Here is a 20,000-nt window from a genome sequence, read left to right on the forward strand (position 1 = left end):
TTCTGGGTTGTAACACACACATGCACACACAACTAATAGAATAGACAAGAGGATAAATAATGAAATAATGAAATAATGAAATAAATAAATCTAACTAATCTAAGGGAATTACATTTAGAGAAAAAAAAGGACTGATCAATGAAAGAAATTTAAATTATTTGAAGTGCAGATTATAGACGAAAAGGTGAATATGTGTGGCTTCACAGCTCAGTTGGTACGTAGCTCTAGCATTCGAATCCCGTTGGCGCCACCTGAATTTTTCAGGTGTCTATTGGAGACAATTGCTCAAATTGTCCAGATAATTGCGAGCATCACTTCGGTCTATCTTTCACATTAAATATAAAATTGAAACTGGTTAAGTTAATATTCAGCACAACGCAAAACACATCACCGGGTGTCTTCGAAAGGGGGCTCTAAAAGATTAAACTAATCAAGGTGAATTCTGTCAGAGATATCAGAGAAAACATAACGAACTGATTGCCCTATGATCCTAAGTATCATATGTGTAGCCGTTGCCTTCTTGCGGAAGACCCAAACCGTCGTAGAGAGTGGTTTGACATCCTGGCCTCGATTGTTCAAAAGGTGGTTAACACTGGAGGCTACTGAGATACTTTTATCCAGTGGATAAGTCACTATCCAAAGTGTAAAATTTTCTTCGCGCTAAACATTGACAAATATTTTCTAACACACCTTTACCTGGATATGCTTAGAGTACACAGGTATGCGAGCAGATACTTAAATCTTTGCGCACTGAGATCTGGAGATACCAATGACAATTTATGAGGATAACCAGTCTGCTATCTCTACGTGTAAAAACCCACAGTTTCATAGACTGGTAAAGCACATAGACAGTCAGTGTAAAATGCAGACTGCAGACCAGGGGTAAAATACAGACTAAGGTTATAATGTAACTGTTGAAAAAGCCCGAACCCTTTAAAAGTGCTAATAGTTAAGCCTAAATAGTTACATTATAACCTTAGTCTGCATACCCCTTGTCTGCAGACAAGACTGACCGTTAAAATTTTCTACGAGATCGAGTGGACAAAGAAACAATCAATATAGTTTATTGTCTCACTAGTAACATTCTAGCACATTTGTTTACGAAAGGACAACCGAAGGGGCAATTCACTTAACTGCGTGAACTAACTGAGGTTTCACGACGAGTTGGGAGTTGAAATTGACATTATTTCAAGTGTTCTTACGTCAGAGCCTCGATTTTATGTCACTTCGTGCTTTTCCCGTTGTTCAGACAACTGGAAAATCTTACCTTCATTAAAAAAGAGGAATTGCCAACATTTTGTGAATTTTTTGATGATTTTTATGTGTATTTGGAAGGAGCTTTTCTAACACTTCGCCTCTCTTGCGTGACTTCACCAACTGATCAAACTTTGTTGGTACCAATCTTCTCGCGCTTTTCCACTTTGCTACATTCAACCCGCCAAATTTTCATTTCGTATGGGACCGGCGTTTTTCGTCCGCTGCATACGTAGTAAGTTTCTTCTGCAGTTATTTGCAGACAAAGAAAAAAGTATCAACAGTGAGGCGTGATGGTATGCCAACACAATGTCTGAGTTAAATTTGGACAAATTTTATTACGAGCGAAAACGTTCGGTATTTGACCATGGTGAGCGGCGTGATGATGACGTGCCAGCATGTGCAACAACTTCGGACTCGAATAAAACGTTGTATGAAAGTAATTTAGACTCCGTGCATCGCGGAGATGCCAAGCCTGCACTAGAGAAAAGAAATGAATTTCAAAGCGAAGGAGACTGGTCGTCTCAGTTCGCTGAAATCGTTGGACAATTTACAAGCGAAACAAGGCTGCAAATTGTGGATGCCATAACTTCGTCAGCTTCAATGGAGGAGGCAGTGAGTTCTATTTGTCTCGGTTTATCTCCGACAAAATCTAGTAAGTAGTGAGTTTAACATGCGCTCAACTCTTTAACGCAGAACATTAGATGTCCCCTTGTTGGTGAATTCTGTCTACAGGTGCTTCCTTACTGTCTTGGTGCAATGTATTGATGTACTCAATTGCTGGTAGTATAGTACAACGACTAGTAAACACCTTTTCATGGTCACGCGAAAGAGACACATGTTCAAATAGGATCCCTTCAAATTTTAACAGGCTAATCTTGAAATAGGTCTTTTAGTAATACGTTTCTGGGGTTTGGAAGAATCTGAGACCAGGAAAATCGGCCTAAAATTACACATCAAATAGTTCATCCGTTATATTATGTACTGTACTGGCCCCAGTTGTTCAAACGATGGTTTGGGCTATCCACCGGTTAAATCACTATCGAGTAGATAAATAATAGCGAAATCAATTGCGCTATCCAATGGATAGTGATTTATCTGCTGGATACCGTCATCCACCTTTTGAACAACTGGGGCCTGGTCTGTATGTACGGTACTGTAGTGATGCCCCCCCTCCCTTCCACACCCCTCTCCCCACCTGGGCAAATATCCAGATTATTTGGTTGTTCCAAATCCCCCCTTTCTTATCCAAAAACCTCTTCAAATGCCCAATCACAGATCCATTTCAAGTAATCAAGTGCGCGTACCCCAAGGGAAATCAATAAGCAAATAAACATATTATTTTTAATATGTTGCTATCTTAATTATGCTCTTAAAGCCGAACCAGCAGACAATGGCATCATATTCAACACCTTCAAATGCAGAGTAACTTTAAGCTTGTGCAATTCTTTGCATGTTAGCCAATCCACCACAAAATAGCAGTTCTTTAAATCATCTAAATACAGCAATAGCTGACACCATGGTGTAAAGGCTAGCATTCAAATTTCCCATATCTAACAAGTGGAAATGCCCAGCCCTTTGGAAGAATAAGAACATCAGCTTCTCTCGACCCCATCGCCCTTCCTTTCCTAGGCAGACAACAGCATTTCAATTGTGCAGGGGGCAATACATATCCTAATTTTACTGTTAGTAGAATGAATTGTCAAGAAGCAGAAATCAGTTTACCATCAACTTAATTTATCCTTAGGTGACTGTGGGAACAGAAAAAAGAGGAAGAGACATTGTTTTATAGAGACTGATGACAATACAGATGACACTGAAGCCAAGGCTGCCTTTAAGAGATTATGTGATAATGACTGCGAATTAGAAACTTTTGATGATGGCAACAGTGGTAATAGGAAAGATTTTTCCAAAAGTAAAGATCCCAGTAAGAGCAATAACAATGTCGCTGTCAACATGCCATCTTCAAAAGATCAAAAGCAAGGTATAATGTAGCCTCTTTCGCAGACAATCTTGTGACTCGTCATGCAATTGTTCCTCCTCGTTGAGGAGGAAAGATTGCGCGATGAGTCTGAAGAATGTGAGCAAAGGAGGCTAGATATTATGTAGGCCTGAAATCTTTGTGATCATTGCATATACAGTACTAATCTCAGTCTTGTAGGATGGTTTTTAAATTAAATTATATCTGGGCAATAGTCCGTCAATGGTACAAAGAATGTCATTCTGGACAGTGACTGCTTTGAAAGGTATCTCCCACTAGATAGTACACGTAAAAGGCTAAAAGTGTTCCCCTCTCCTTTTATAGAAGTTTCTGTCCTAGAGAGATTTTGGTAACAAAGTGAACTTCAGTTGGATTCAGCTACATGTATCAGCAGCTGCATTAGTGAGGTGCTTCCATTTCAGTAGCTGAATTTATACTATCAAGAGACAAATAACTTGTCTAAGACGAATAAGATTATTATTCTAAGACGGCTATTCATCTGCAACTCATGTAGATATAAATCCGGTGTTTAGACGAATTAGGGATCAAAATTCGTCTTTGATTGATTCATCTGTACGTAGATGGAGAATTCATCTAAGACGAGTTATTCGTCTCTAGATAGTATAAATTCGGCAAGTGCGAAAAATATGACTGTATTAATGTTTCAAAATTTAAATTTATAAGGTTCACATTACTTAGTAACATCAAAACCATGTTGGATTAATTTTGTTTTCAGTGGTCCTGAAAAAGATGTTAGAGGAGTGACCAGCGTATTAATATTTATTTATTTATTTAAAAATTTATAAAACTGTTGGAGCGATGCGTGCTCATAATTAAAATTCTATCAAGGGGGTTTAAAACAGATCTAAAAACATTAAAACTAAATTAAAAATTTAGATATTTATTTATCATTGCAAATAACATTATGTGATCTTTTTTTTCATATATTGTTTTACAGTAATAACTCATGAAGGTGAACCAGATGTGATTACTTTGTCCTCTGATGATGGTAATGATGATGATGATGATGATGATGATGATGATGATGGTGGTGGTGATGATTACAGTTATGATGGTGTGCGGGAAAAACACGGAGAGGAAGAAATAAAGCTAGATGGAGAATGCAGTGCTGTACTGTCAAGTAAGACAATACAACTTCAGCCTTACCACTGTTATACAAATGTATAGTCACCCAAAATGCACAAAATGGGGAAGCCAAAGCAAAAGCCGATAGTAAGCAAGTCTGTGATGTCAGCAGAAGTGACTCGTGGTTACAAAATAGGCTTCAAAAGTTACTGTAAGGTATAAGAGCAGCAACACAACAGCAGCTACTGTGTTGTGCTGTACAAGCCTTAAAAGCAATAAGAATTTTGCAAACCCATTACATCTTGGACAAATATCGACCCTTAGTACTATGGAAAAATTTCTTACATCTAAATGTCATCATTTCTAACAGTTGTAGATTGTACTGATATAGCTGGTGTGGATAGCGAAGATGAATCATATAACAATGAAGAAATGGCTACAATACTTTCTTTCTTCAATGACTGCACAGTGCAAGAACTGGGTGCTGTTCCTGGGTTGTCAGCTAAAAAGGCTGAGAAAATAATAAAAATGAGGCCTTTCGATTCCTGGGAAGAGCTTGTAAGTGACAGACTTCATGGTCTTTTATTATGTACATGTATTATTACATACCTGAACATTTTTTTATCATCTGCAGTATATTGGTCCCCTGTTTTTAAAATGTTGTTACTGTGTGTTTCTGCTCACAATAATACAAATGTATTATTGTTGCTGTGTCTAGAACTTGTGTTTCTTTTGTTGCTTACAAGTAAGTGAAAACACCAGTCACTGGCTTTCTTGATTTTCCTTTCAACAGGTCAACAAGCTGGATTCTGCGCCAAGCATGTCATCCCAGGTGACTTATTGCCCTTTGGTTCATATTATCTCACTCTTACTCATCTTTTCCTTTGTTTGTTACATTGATTTATAGATACATGCTTTGTTCACAAGTTCATGCATTCATGGACCATATTCATAAATGGTGGCCAAGAAATATTCTTTTGTCTTTATGCTAATCATCCTCACTAGCCTCACTTTGGAACAAAATTCTCTTGAATTTTGTTCGTGCTAACGAGGCTAGTGAAGATGGTTAGCATAAAAACAAAAGAATAATGTATTATAGCCACCATTTATGAAATTCAATATGGTGTATACAGTCATGCACAGAATTGGTTCCTTATTTTTGTGTATAGTTGATAGATAATTGCCAGTGCCTATTGGAAGAGCGTAAAGCTGTTGAAGAATTGATGAGCAAATGTGAAAAGATCTCTACCAAAATCCAAAATATCTTGACTTCAAGATTAACAGTAAGTTTTGTTTCCGACAATAATTGTACACTACTATTTACAGTATAGTTATAAATGAAAAGTCATAACAGCAAGTCAGGTGAAACCAAGACAAGGATTGAAACCAAGATTTCCTTGGAGAAAATTTATAAGTAACTACTGGACTAACTATTTACATGGTCTTTTTTGTAAGTATTTCCCTAAATCTGAATGTCTTTCGCTTTTTTTTAAGTGACAGAAAAAAACAACCAGGAATACAACTTCAAGGAAAACGGCGAAGGTCTAAAGTTTAAGGGCTTTCCGCTAAATATCATTATTTAGTGGCTAACAATCCACTGGATGGTGATCAGATAATTGTTTGTTATCCACCTTTTGAGCAACTTATAACAGGTGTCCATGAAAAGTCACTAACAATTAAGCAGTGGTTGAAGTGAATTTTGCGTAAAAAGGATGCATATTCTAGGCTCTAAATTGTGACCTGAATACAGTCATGTACGACTGAATTAATTCCCCTATACGACTATCTGAAGGAGTCACACATTTGCGAGTAGTTTAAATGACTGAGAAGCAGTTGCTGCATTTGCTTGACATCTCATGGCAGTTAGACATTTCAGCCTTGACCTTAACAGGAATGACTTTATCTTTTCGTCCTAAATCTCAAAAGACTTCAATTTCGATCAACTTTGAGGGTCTGAATCAAGGACCCACATACTGTCTGCAAAGATCAAGTGGAGAACATAGTCTGTAATTAAAGGGAAGTGGAGGAGTGAAGGTCCTGTTTTATTGGTCTCTCCTTATTTGTGCTATACACCAGCAAAATCCAAAGAAAAAATAATAATTTTTATAGCTATGAAATGAATGTACATGTATTTGTCTGATTAAATGGATATGCAATCCACTAAGTGCTTTTGTTTGATTTTGAGGCCATAAATGGTGATCAGAATGTCAATGGAAAAAAGGGAGTTGCAATCACTGCACAACCCAAATCATTAAATAGCAGGTATGAAACCATTGTGATGTGCAATTTCCCAGGGGCTACAATCTAGGGCATATTTTTTTGAGAAAAATGCAAGCATTTTTGTGTGATCACAAGCAAACAACTGCACCGTGCCCAAAATGTGTGCTGAAAAAGGGCTCTGAATTCTGTCCTAGCATTCCCTAAATTGTAGACCCTCATTACGTAGTGGGGTAGGGATGCTATATAAAACTTTTGTTAGTTTGTGGAAATATACAAAGGGAAGGTGATGACTCATTTTCTCAACTAGTTCTGTCCAAGATTGTATGTACATGTATGCAACTATTCAAATAAGAGTATCTTGGGGTTTACGTTTATGTTATGTTCTAGTCAAATCCAGTACATTAAAGGTACTTGCTCTTCAAAGTTTGTGCAACTATTATTACTGGAAGATTATTTAATATTTGACTTATTCCTCCTAGAACAAGTTGTATTTTGTACAATGTTTGGCCCATTCTCAAAATGGTGCACTCGGCCATAAAAAAGTTTAAGCAACCTTTAATTTGTTCCAAATACTGAAAATGTTTCTGTTACATGGTCGAACAGCATGACCATTGGCTTACGGTAATTCTGTTTTTTTTTTCTCAGTCTTCAACTCAAGCCATATCAACTGACAAGTCTCAATTGGCTCGTGCTAATGCATGAGCAAAAAGTCAATGGAATATTAGCAGACGAAATGGTTTGTTCTTGGGCTGGCCAGTTGTCTCTGAATTTCATGTTGCAAGTACTTACAATAAAAAATAACCACTAATCTCTTTCCTCTATTTTAGGGTCTTGGTAAAACTGTTCAAGCTATCTCATTCCTTGCACATTTGAGTGAAAGTGGAGAAGAAGGCCCTCATCTAATCATTGTTCCAGCATCAACACTAGGTTGTTATTCATCTACAGCACTTTCAATGAAGTTTGAATGGTGTATGCAATTATTTCTGGGTTAAAGTTCTAAATGTATATATCTGAAGTGCGGGCTATACAGAGTATCATTTCTCTGTTTCGTCTATTATAGCCTGCACTTCAAAAATATACATTCAATTCTCTTTCATCAAGTCCTTTCAGGTGAACACATGAAGCTGCAGATTGAAGTCCACCTCTCATTGGTCACTGTTACGTTTGACATATTTCTTTCACTGTCCTTTGTGTTATATACCATAAGTGCTAATTCCCGGAAATACTTTATACCCGTCAGGGGCTTATCGGGAACTCCTATTTCCTATTTCCCGGTTTCCGAGATCTCGTCTCGCCTCTAAATCCTTTGTAAAAATTTCAATGTGTTCATATGAGAGGGAGGGCTGGTTCGGTTACCGAGATCTCGGTAAGCGGGCTGGAAATTTTGCCGTATGAACACTTCAGCCCGGTTACCGGGAGAAAAATAATACAATGCATTTTCGTGCTAGAACGGACATTACCGCGATTTTCTTCTCTTTCCTTCTATAATGAAGCTCGGAATAGTTCCATTTGATAGTTAACGTAAAGTCAAAAGAAATTTGAGGTTTCTTATCGCCACTTTTTCATCTCGATATAACTGAGCCAGCCCTGTCAACCGGGACTGTGTGAAGAGCCCTTTACTAATCTTGTTTACTGTACATGTAAGTTACAGTTTTTGTTGATTATGGCTCGTGACGGTGCTTTTCGTGCTTGGGCCATAAATTCCGTAACTTAAAGTACGGAACCTGACGCCTCAAACTCGGTTAGTTGTTTTGAGATTACCTGAGTACAGTAAGTAACAATGACCAATTATTTTTCCTTAAATGGTCATGAACATTTTGGGAATTTAACTTAGTTTGCTGATTCATTGCACCTTGTTTATGCCGTGACGTTTTTGTAATGTTTCCAGATAATTGGTGCAGGGAGATAAAGAATTGGTGCCCATCTATGGATTTCTTGATGTACTATGGTTAGTTATAACTCTTCTTCTCTCTTTTGTTCACACATGTAAAAATGGTCAAATACACATTTATGAAAAGGTGACACAGTAACTCTTTAAATCGTATTGCAGGTCAAATTTTTCCAAATATTAGTATTGTATCTCTAGAAAATAACAGATTGGTGATTCCAATATTTTTTACTGTAATCAACTCAATAATGCACCCATTTTGATTGGTTCCCCTCACCTATGATTTATCAGTGGACAGACGCATAACTGACGGAGGCATTAAAAACTTTGAATTCTTTATTATAAAAACAAAACAATAGATTCCATGTTGCCGTGCGTCTGTTCAGTAATAGATCACAGAAGACGTCAGAATTTGGTAAGAACATTAGTGACAGACTCGGCGACTTTAATTCTGTTCTTACCACATTTTACGTCAGCTGTGATCTATTACTGAAGAGACGATTCGCAACATGGAATCTATATTGATTTATTGCCCTGGCTGCTAAGCACTGTATAGACTGTATTCATGTCTTTGTGCCAATCATCCTCAGTTGCCTCACTTGGAGCAAAAATTCTTTGAAATTTGTTCGTGCAAACGAGGCTAGTGAGGAAAAGACAAAAAATAATCCTTTGCCTCCATTTATGAATACGGTCTCTATCAAAGATTCATTCATAAATCAGGTACAATATTCACTGTGGCGATCTTTCCCTCACAAAGTCGCTGCCACATACCTCAGTTCAAATGTAATTTGTTTTCATTATCTTCCCTCGCACTTTCACCTCGTACAGAATGCGACACGATTTCGGACTGACGACTTGTTAGTCAATCAATCAATCAATCAATCACTTTATTTAGTAATGCAGATTACAGAATGGCAGCCAAAAGGCTGATGTGGACCTACAACGAACTAATAAAATGTGACTCGATAGGTCATAAGTAGAGGAGTGTGCAGCGCAGTAGCGCGGTAATAGCCTCGAGTCATGTGAAGCCTCCAGGGATTTTTCAGGTGCCTTTTCTACTGCTAAGTTGCTTTATTTATTCTGCAATGATCTTTCGGTTATAAAGTCAGTATGTTCCACTGTTCGCCTTCGTGTGCGTTCATATATCTTCCAATACTGTCTGTTGCGTCCTTACATTCCACTTATATAATTACTTTTTATCACGAAACCCGCGTGTCTCTACTGAAACGGGACCCAAAGCTCTGCGTGACGTCGCACTAGTTTGCTGACGAGATTGACTGGAGATAAAATGATAACTGATAATGTGGGATAAATTGGCCACAATAGTGACGCTTTTATTTCACCCGAGAGCAAGAATATTGATATAATAAACATCAAGCAATCTCAGCAAAGGTGGGGTTAAATATCGGCAAAGAGCCAAGTACGTGTCAAAAGGCAACAAAAACGTGAAGACAAGGCTGGTGCATGAGGAGGGGGCGGGAAAATTCTTCTACAGTACCGGAAATCTGTGTTCGGATGTTAACACGGTGGTAATAAAGGCGGGAAGGACCACGAGTTTAACTGATCTTTCCTATAACCTCGGTATTATTCGATCTGGCCTCATTTGATTGGCTTAAGCTCTATGATTGACAACGCCTCTTGCCCCATGCAACGGCATACCTAAATACTTAACTATATGACGGGCCTCGAGATAAAATCACATCATGCTTATGTCACAATGTAGGCCTTAAAGGGAACCTCCACTCTCACTACAGATTAAGTTTAAACCGAACGAAAGTATGGTTCCAATTTTGTTTTCATAAAGAGTTTATGTCAGGAAAAGTGAATTTTGAAGTCGCTCATTTTCCCTTTCAAATTTCGCGGGCGCCTTCATCTTTTTCTGACACAAAGAGCTTTTGTAGGGCAACGGTTACACGTCACAATTATTCAAGTTGGCGGCGCACGCGAAAGTTGAAAACAAAAATAAGCGATTCTAAAACTTATTTTTTTCGGATACAAACGCTTTCTTTGAAAAAAAAATTAGACTGAATTCAATATAAAGGTTATTTTCCGTGATTTCAAGTTTCAGAAAACTGGAAAGTCTAACCTTTCGCAGATGGCACTACAGAAGCAGCGGTTAATATTTTCCTTGCCTAGTTAAATGCACTTGTTGGTTCGGCTGGAGTGAAACCCACGTTGATAAAGCTCTTCGTATCATTTTTCTATTCCCTATCGTTTCTTAACTATTTTGTCATTGCCCGATGGTCATTTGCAGACTCCCTCAACTTGCTCATTCATTCCTTTTAGGGAATCAAGAAGAAAGAATGTTGATGCGACACGAGCTTGAGGATAACATAGATGTCCCTGACATAGTCATTACTACGTAAGTGCAATCACTGTACCTGCTTTATTATTCCACCTCTCTGTATCAGTATGACAACTTAAAGCCCCAGCTTCTTTACTCGCATTCATACATAGCCTTTATTACCGTGTCTATAGTCGTTCTAGCACCAACAGCACTTAATTTGGGACACAAGCTAAGATACATAATTACTTACAATATATCTCCTAAAACAACCTAAACAACGTTACTTCGTGATTAATGGATCACAACAATATGTTTATTAGAACTGCCTAAAAAAAGCGAGTTTTCATACGTTACAATTTAAGAATTTGAAAGTGTTAATGTGTAATAAGACTGAACTAACTTAAACATAGGTACAAACTTACAATCTCTTCCATAACTTCTCTCTACAACCTCAGCTTTTACAGGTATATCCTTTTTGCGAATCATAGTTCTAAAAGCTGGCAAGAATTTAATGATCCTTTCCATTTTAGTTAGTTTTTCCCAAGTTGAATCGATCTTGATGATGTTTTGAAACCGTTTGCCCATCCCAGCGAAAAACCGTAAATAACAGTGACCACAACCAGGTTTTCTGAGCCCGCGAGACTGAGCACCCCCAGCAAACCATTGTTTAACGAAAACCGCTGGTCAGCAACCTGGTTCTGGTCATTGCTGTCTAAGATCTTCCCATCCCAACAGTCGATATCGTTCAGCAAAAGCGAACAGATGTTGAAGCAATTGTTTAAGCCGTTTTCCCGGGCCTTTACATGCGAAGCTGAGAAGTTGAGCAGGGGCTTACCCAGAACAACCCGGGCACTCCCTTATTGCCCAGGGCCCAAACCACTCGGCCAATCCGCTTTCTTAATCCATTAGTCCCTAAAGCAGGCCCCATTGATGAGTAAAATCGTGGAGCGTAAACAGAGTAAAATCTGTAAGTCTCGCTCTTCGAATTGAAAGGGTTAAACAGAATTGGCTATCGTAAGGGGTAAACGCTTGAAATATCAGCTTTATTATAATCCCACCGCAACGACTCATTTGATATGTAAAGCTGAATTTTGACCTTGTAACAAGGTAGATCGGAACAGGCTTCGGTAAGTACCTTATTGTGGACAATTGTACGTTACTAGATAGGCTTGAATTGGCGTAAACGGCAATAGCCCATTTCCGAGTTGCTGCATGCCTCAGTTTCAAAGCGAGTCCTGGTGCACAACCATTCAAATGGAAATTAGTTGCGTATTCTTATGCAAATCGAACTCATTCCCCTTTCAATAGTTGAGCACCGAGACTCTCTTCGAAACCGAGACAAACAGCAACTCGGAAATGGCCTATTGGCAACTGGCAAGCTTCTGCTCAGCTGTCGTAATAACGTAAAAAAAAAAGTTCCCTTTTTTTAACCCTTTGACTCCCGGGAATGATCACCGTGTAAATTCTCCTCACAGTCAGTTCAATTAATGTCAGTCAGACATGTATTGAGGATCAAGATAATTATCAGCTTAAGTGGTGGGATCTTGATATAACACCAAATTCTCGTGACTACCCAACAAAGAAATCCATGGTACTAGTTAGGAGAAATAACGTTTCGATCTTGGGAATAAAAGGTTAACTTATTCCGCCATTTTGAAACCTTGTTTGATAGCTGTTGCTAACAGGGAAGAAATTAACTGAAATCAAACAAATTTTACCAAATTTTGGCAAAACGTAGATTGCAGCCTGGCATTTGCCTTCAGCCTGGTCATGTAACTGAGTGGATGTAAGAGCCTTGTTTTATTTCGACAGTTACGCAGTTGCGACAGGAAATGCAGATGATCGCAGATTTCTCAGAAAACTAAAATGTAATTACATGGTATTGGATGAAGGGCACATGCTGAAGAATATGCAATCGCAGAGATACCAGGGACTTATGAAACTTACGGTAAGTTTTCTATACGCAAACTATAGAAGACCACGAAATGTCCGGATTTGCGAAAATTCGTTGCCATGGAGAAAGGGGTGCAGAGATGAGCGGGAACTTAAGGAAGACAGGGATGGTGGTTTCATGGGAGGGGTTCGAGGATACCCCAGGAAAGGCAGCTCTTGCCACTGTCCCCTCTTCCCCTCCTTTCATACCCAAGTTGAAAAGGCGGAGCCCATATATTCTCTCTCTTTGGTTCAAACCCCGTTGAAGTCCTGAATTTTCCAGGCTTCTCTACGCCATTGCAAAAATTGTGTTCATAACTGCGAGGATCAGAGCTTCACTTGATTTCGTATCCGGAGTTCAATATGTGATCGTTTTGATATATCATTTGATTCGTTGATTCATTCATCACGGGAACATGAGAACCCACAAATGACCAGCTCCCAATGTCAGTGGCTTCATAGTTCAGTTGGTTAGAGCGTCGCACCGGTATCGCGGGGACACGGGTTCAAACCGCGTTGAAGTCCTGTATTTTTTAGGCTTGTCTACGCTATTGCAAAAATTGCGTTCTTTACTACGAGGATCTTCACGTGATAGGTTTATAGTTGCTGCTAGTCGAAAGTTAACTTTCATCAATCTCTAGTTTGTCCTTTTTTCTTGTATGCCAGTCCCGCCGCCGTCTTCTACTCACAGGGACACCATTACAGAACAACTTGCTTGAATTGATGTCGCTCCTTAGCTTTGTTATGCCTTCAATGTTTGGCAAAAGTGTACAGGGAATCAAAATGCTCTTCTCTTACAGCCGAATGGTAAGACAGTACTTTTTGCTTTTTGTTTTTACTTCTCGCCAAGACAATCTCGCATCACCCTGTTGCTTAATCGCAGAGCTTTTAATTAATTTCTTCTTGCCTCTCCGGTATGAAAACAGCAGAAGTGGAAGAGTTATTGTACACTGATAGTATGTATCTCAGATAGTACGCAAGGTATGATTGGCTAATTTAGGGGGCCGCAAAATGTGAAATTTTTTGCGCAACATTTTCCAGTGAGTTTTTCATGATTATTTGAAATGAACTTGTGAAACTGTTTGAATCTTGCAAGCAACTTATTTCAAAAAGCCATTAAGATTTATTCGTTTGGCAGATTTTTACGCATGACAATCATGTGGTAGTTGAACGTTCCACTTGTACTGAGTACAACTTACAAGTTTCCTTTCCCGCGCGCCTTATTACCTCACAGATATAATAAATATCTTTCTCGGTCTGTCTTGTAAGCTACGGATCCTCCTTTTTTCCCGTTAATTTATGGCCTGCAAGCTTCCCGTTTGGGCCACAAATCAACGGGAAAAAACTCGGTCCGTAACTTAGAGTACGGACCTCCAACTCGGTTAGTAAGTGGTATTTCATACCTGTGTTTTCAGAACAGTGAACCTGGTAGCAATTATGAAAAAGCAACAGTAGAACAAGCCAAAAGGATTATGAAACCCTTTGTTCTCAGACGGCTAAAAAAAGACGTAAGTACTTTTATACAAAACAGACTGCCACATTCAGCTCTTGATTGAACCCCCGACCCCTCTAAACGTCGAATCGAACTGCCTAATTTTGGGAATTTGATTATGGTCTTAAATGGAGTTGTTGAAAACAGGATTAGCACTTATTTCTCCGGGCTATCGTGTGACCCGTAGCGCTACCGGGGATTAGGGTTGAGTGAAGCAACCGCGCACCGGTGGCTCAGTTGGTTGAGCACCGGGCTGCCATGCGGGAGGTCGTGAGTTCGACTCCGGCCGGACCAACACTCAGGGTCTTTAAATAACTGAGGAGAAAGTGCTTCCTTTTGTAATTACATCCGCAAATGGTTAGACTTTCAAGTCTTCTCGGATAGGGACGATAAGCCGGAGGTCCCGTCTCACAATAATTTCCATGTTCATTAGTTCCCTGTGGGACTTTAAAGAACGCACACACTATTCGAGAAGAAGAGTAGGGGATGAAGTTCCCGGTGTTGTGGCTGTCCTCGGTGTGTATATGGGTGGGTGGGTATAGCAGGTCCACATCAGCTGAATAGCTGCCAAAACTTCAACCTGCTTAAACAAATAAAATAAATAACAAACAAGGGATGTCGGAGAGCACTTACCACTCGCCAATGTGTCCCGGGTTCGATTCCCGAACTCGGCGCCGTATGGGAGTTGAGTTTGTTGGTTCTCTATTCTGCTTCGAGGGATTTTCTTCGGGTGCTCCCTCTCATCTGCTTTCATTTGACTTTATTTGCATTGTTGCCAACCATTAAAGCACCTTTACCTGGCTGTGGAAGGTTGATGGTTCAAGTTGGTATAACGCTGTTCCGGTGAAGTAATTTTTGTTACATTATTTATGATAAATCGTCGTTATTACTTAACAAATTTGAATGTCACAGGTTCTGCAACAGCTTCCCGCCAAGTATGACCACATGATCAAATGTGAGCTGACTGATTATCAGCGGCAGTTGTACAATGACAGTTTTCTGAAATGTTCAAAACAATTTAAACAATCAAGTAAGTAACAGTGTTCAGAGTAATGAGTATTTCTTTTTACGACTCGGGAATACTCGGAAAAAAATTCCGAGTACTCCTTTGCAAGAGTCGAACCTACGCCCTTCAGGTACTGGTTTGGATGCTCTATCACTGAACTATGCAAGAATCGTGGAAGCCAGGCCATTAATTAAAGTTGGTTCATGTCACAAACGCCCTGCATAGTTAGATTAGTATTGTCCCTTCTAAAGACAATTAAACCACACCTTCAAGCTGTCACACAGCATCTAATGATAAACTCTGTGGCGCAGATACAGAACCCACACACCGTTCCGGGTGTCTCGATCTTGACTGTCATGCCGATCATTTAAAATAGAGTTAAGTTCATTAAGTCAGAAAACGTTTCCCGAAGAATTCGTGTTCTCGTCCTTTCAGTTTCAATGAGTATATCGTAAATTTCTTTACGAGTTCCAAGTATGTTAATCGATCAGTCGGATGACTGACTGCTTATTAGCCACTATCAAAAGTACTATAATACTCTTTGTTTGTCCCTCGAAAATTTTGCGTAAGCATTGTTTCCAGTTTCTCTTGGGACCATTGTAAGTCCCAAGAGAAAATAAGAACAATGCTTATGCCAAATGTTGGAGAGACAAACAAAGAGTATTATGGTATTTTTTTATACCGTAAAATCCCGAAAATAAGTCCCGGGGCTTATTTATTTCAAAGGCCCTTTTCAAGGTGCTTATTTTTGGAGGGGCTTATCTACGGAGGGGAATTTGCGTTTCCAAATCGATTGGGCTAACCTTATAGTTGGAAGTAAATTTACCGTTTTTGCTTTGTTTTACTTTGTATTTGAGGGCAATTTTGCAAGTAAAAGCTGCCGGGAGGCTTATATTTGGAGGCGCGATTTAACGGAGGGTCTTTTGGGTTACCGCTCTGGGGGCCTTTTATTTGGAGGAGCTTATTTTCGGAATTTTACGGTATTGGCTGATTTGATTGATTGATTGATTGACTGACTGATTGATCGATCTATTGTTTTACTGCTGCATTTTCTTGTAGATTCTAGTTCACAATATAGCAATATACTTATGATGCTTCGCAAGGCCTCTAATCATCCATTGCTACTGCGTAACCTTTACAAGGATGGAACGTTATTGGAGATGGCTAAAAAATATTGCAAGGTAAGAAAGAAAATAAAATCAAATTATAGACATGTCGGCGTGGAGCGGACGAGACAACCGACATTCCAACCTACATATGTCGATAGGTCTGTGAATTGGTCCCAAGACACCCATGGTAGAATACAGGCTCAGTGGATGCAGATCCATGGCCGCCATTGAGTCAATCAACAATTTGGCATCAATCGAGCAGTTTTGTTTTTAAGTCAAGGACATTCTTCCTGAGAGTTTTTATATTAAGAGGCTCGAAGGTGTTTTCCACAGGTAACAGTGTATTTCCAATGCAAGAATATTGCAGCACTATCCATTCTGTCAGTATGGCAGTGTTTTGATATTTGTGTTATACTTATTTCAGGCTTTGGTCCAAATTGTTGCCATGGTAACAGCATAGTAATGCTTAAGACTTACAAACTAATTCGGTGACCTAGTCTGGTTTTTTTTTCAAATTTTGAAAACTCTTAAATTCTCTTAACTAATTCGTCAAATGAGAAAAAACTATCAAGCAGAACTTGAGTTATTTTCGAAAACACTGTTGGAAGACGGAAGAAAATTCCTCTACTCATTTTGTTTTAAGAAGTCCTCTAAAGTCCTCTAAGAATGCTAAGAAAGAAATACTATGTGCATACAAAATATCAGGGTAAGTCACCGAGCTAACTTTCGAGATATAGTTCACTACAGCTAACAGAATTTATTTCAGGTTTTCGCAATTTTTGGACCCACTTTCGTTTCCGGTTTCTCACTTTGATTCATCAGCTTATGAGAGCAGCTTAAGTGTTGCTTGTATAGCTTACACACACGCTCGAGCCGTTGGAAACCCTCTCAGGCCTTCTGAAATACAAGGAAGTAAAATTTATTTTTTTATGAGATGTCAGGGAATTTAGTTTCTTCTTTAGCTATTGGAATTATTTTACAGGACCCCTCTCACCGAGACTCCGAGCCTGATCTAGTGTTTGAGGACATGACAGTCATGTCGGACTTTGAGCTTCATAGTTTGTGCCTCGAGGAAAAGGTAAAATTATATGTACTTTGCGAAATACTGTCATAAGAAGCTCAACACTGATAATTTGATATATCATATGTCTTGTAAGCTGAAACTGTTTGAGCCTTTATGTGCGTTTGGTTCCCACGATAGTTATTCGCCCTTGTCACACGGCGGCCGTATTGTCCCGGGAGACCAAAAGAGCTTTGCTTTACCACGCCAAGCCTCGCAGTGGAAACCATGGGGGTGAGGCTTGACGTGGTAAAACAAAGCTTTTTTTGGTCTCCCGGGACAATATGGCCGCCGTGTGACAAGGGCGAATGGTAACGATGATGTCGATAATGTGATGTTATATAGCTGAGAACACGTTGTCTACTATTTTTGGAGACTGTAAGTCAACTCGATTCAAATCAAATGTTAGTTTTCGACGTTAGGGAAAAACCAGAGTACCCAGGGAAAATTCTCCCAGAGCAGAATAGACAACCAATAAACTCAACCCACCTTGGCGTCAACAGCCCATTTCCGAGTTGCTGCATGCCTCAGTTTCAAAGCGAGTCCTGGTGCACAACCATTCAAATGGAAATGAGTGGCGTATTCTTATGGAAATCAAACTCATTTAATAGTTCAATAGAGTCAACCGAATAGAGTGTAATGTGAAGTGCTAGATTGATGTCACAATAGTACTATTGATGTCACAATAGTTGAGCACCAAGACTCACTTCGAAACCGAGACAAACAGCAACTCGGAAATGGCCCATTCCGTGAATGGGACCCGCGGCGAATTGGTAAATAGCGAGCGAGCACTCTCGGCTCTGCGCCAAACCTACTCCGTTGATCACAATGACAGACGGGAAGGTTTAAACAGTTTCGTCTCACAACCACCTTTATTCATGAGTTTATTTAATTGTTATGCTTCTTACAGCCTAGCTCTTTTATCCCTGCGGTGTTCAAGAAACATGTCACTGTGGTAAATTCGTTGGATTTGCATGCGATACGCATGCGGTAGGTTCCAATCCCTCTCTGACCACAGGTACCGGGTGGGTTTGCCTTCGGTGATGTTGAAGCGAAGTGGCTGCCTTCTTTCGTTTGAGGCTATGTAGGAAGGATACATTGAAAACATGTTGGGACATCTATCCATGTGTCTGGAGCACTTCACCTCGATCTCTTACGAATCAAAATGAAGACGAGTAGCTCTGGGAATGCGTGCGCGCGCATTTTGGAGCTCGAATTCCATGTTCTCTCAATCTCGTTCCCAGAGCCCACGTATCTTTCGGTCAGCGCCAAGACACGAAGCTCTGGAATAATCAATTTCCGGAACTCCAAGATTTTAGGAGTTCCGGTTTCACCGAAAAGTGAAATGGGGCGATCATTAGAACTCGAGGGTTTACAACAGCAGCGGCAAATCTTCGTGTTTACAAGTTTAGTTGGATATTTTTGCGCCATATTCGTAAATTACCAGCTATTTTACACTCGGTAGTTTACGCATGAGCAGTTTCACGAATCAATTAGCCAATCAACCCAGTTTTGAAATTTGATTATTCCAGAGCTCCGTGTCTTGGCGCTGACCAAAAGACACGTTGGCTCTGGGGATGAGATTGCATGTTCTCTTTGTTTTCATGCTTGACCATCCTGTTCCAGTGCTTGAATGATTATGCTGCGGTGCTTTTCTATCCATTGACTTGGAACAACAAAAAAGCAAACAAAGAGTTGACAGAAGTGGCTGTTTCTGTAGAATTCCCAATCGTTCAATTTCGATATATTAAAATTCAGTCCTAAACAAAAGACATCACCTCGAGGCTCTGGGGAATAAATACAAGGATTTGTATGAGTTTTATGCATTTAGTTCTCGTCGAGTAGTCATCTACATCTTCATTTAGATGAATACTGGACGAGAACAAAATGCATTCGACATTATGTTCTCCTCGTAAAATAACTTTTTAGGTAGCAACAGATTGCGGTGTACTTTAGATGAGGAAAAAAGTTGATTGGTTTTATCATGGAATTCCAATACATTTTCAAGTTAATGTTACTATATTTTAGTATCTTCTTCAGTCTATTATTTTCCTTGTCTAATCTTTCTAGTTGATTTTCTGTACTGTGTGTGCTTCATTGTGGTATGTGATGTTATTTTTATAGTGACAGAAAACAGCATAAGCTCTCTTGACGTCTTTTTTTGTTTAATATACATTTATTATCTAATCATTTGTTAATTTTTGTTAATTTTTCTGTGAGACAATAGATTGGCAAGAGGAGGTGAAACGTAACAACTTAATATTTATGCAACCGATTCTTAAATGACGCGAGTTCCTTAAAACGAACAGATAGGTAGATTTTACCGAGTAAATGACTTTTTTCCCATATGAAAGAATTAGCTCATTAAGCACTTTGAATAAAAAAACCGAAGTCAAAATCAACAAAACATTTTGTTTCACACCTTTCTTGAATTACTTTATTTTTGTGACTTTTTCATCTCGAACCTTTTTCGTAGAGTAAAGCATGGGTTGCGTGGCCGAGTACTGTTCTCTTGCTATCGTACTTAAGTTGTCAGTCCTTTAGATCAAGAGATACTACAAGCAGAATATGCGATTTTTTTTGTCTTTCTTTTTCTCTTTTAATCGTTGTTCTCGTCACAGAGTCTGGCCAGTCACTGTCTCAGTAATGACGAAATGATGAAATCAGGAAAATTTTCTCATCTGG

The 20,000-nt window shown here is 39.2% G+C and overlaps 1 protein-coding gene across 1 annotated transcript in view; it reads left to right on the forward strand.

Moving 5' to 3' along the window:
- The first annotated feature begins 1,406 nt into the window (after window positions 1–1,406).
- LOC137996822 (SWI/SNF-related matrix-associated actin-dependent regulator of chromatin subfamily A containing DEAD/H box 1-like) overlaps window positions 1,407–20,000 on the forward strand; it is a 26,872-nt gene continuing 8,278 nt past the window's right edge. The window contains exons 1-18 of the mRNA XM_068842413.1: window positions 1,407–1,909; window positions 3,002–3,238; window positions 4,194–4,376; window positions 4,692–4,879; window positions 5,115–5,153; window positions 5,491–5,604; window positions 6,507–6,583; window positions 7,187–7,277; window positions 7,369–7,468; window positions 8,430–8,489; window positions 10,716–10,791; window positions 12,529–12,664; window positions 13,315–13,455; window positions 14,064–14,156; window positions 15,053–15,170; window positions 16,206–16,327; window positions 17,238–17,333; window positions 19,937–20,000. The exon at window positions 19,937–20,000 is cut by the window's right edge and continues 29 nt beyond it. Of these exons, the coding sequence (XP_068698514.1) occupies window positions 1,564–1,909; window positions 3,002–3,238; window positions 4,194–4,376; window positions 4,692–4,879; window positions 5,115–5,153; window positions 5,491–5,604; window positions 6,507–6,583; window positions 7,187–7,277; window positions 7,369–7,468; window positions 8,430–8,489; window positions 10,716–10,791; window positions 12,529–12,664; window positions 13,315–13,455; window positions 14,064–14,156; window positions 15,053–15,170; window positions 16,206–16,327; window positions 17,238–17,333; window positions 19,937–20,000 (2,281 nt within the window). The 5' untranslated portion in view covers window positions 1,407–1,563. The remainder of the gene's footprint in view (window positions 1,910–3,001; window positions 3,239–4,193; window positions 4,377–4,691; window positions 4,880–5,114; window positions 5,154–5,490; window positions 5,605–6,506; window positions 6,584–7,186; window positions 7,278–7,368; window positions 7,469–8,429; window positions 8,490–10,715; window positions 10,792–12,528; window positions 12,665–13,314; window positions 13,456–14,063; window positions 14,157–15,052; window positions 15,171–16,205; window positions 16,328–17,237; window positions 17,334–19,936) is intronic.

Source organism: Montipora foliosa, chromosome 3, assembly GCF_036669935.1.
Source record: "Montipora foliosa isolate CH-2021 chromosome 3, ASM3666993v2, whole genome shotgun sequence".
NCBI lineage: Eukaryota > Metazoa > Cnidaria > Anthozoa > Scleractinia > Acroporidae > Montipora > Montipora foliosa.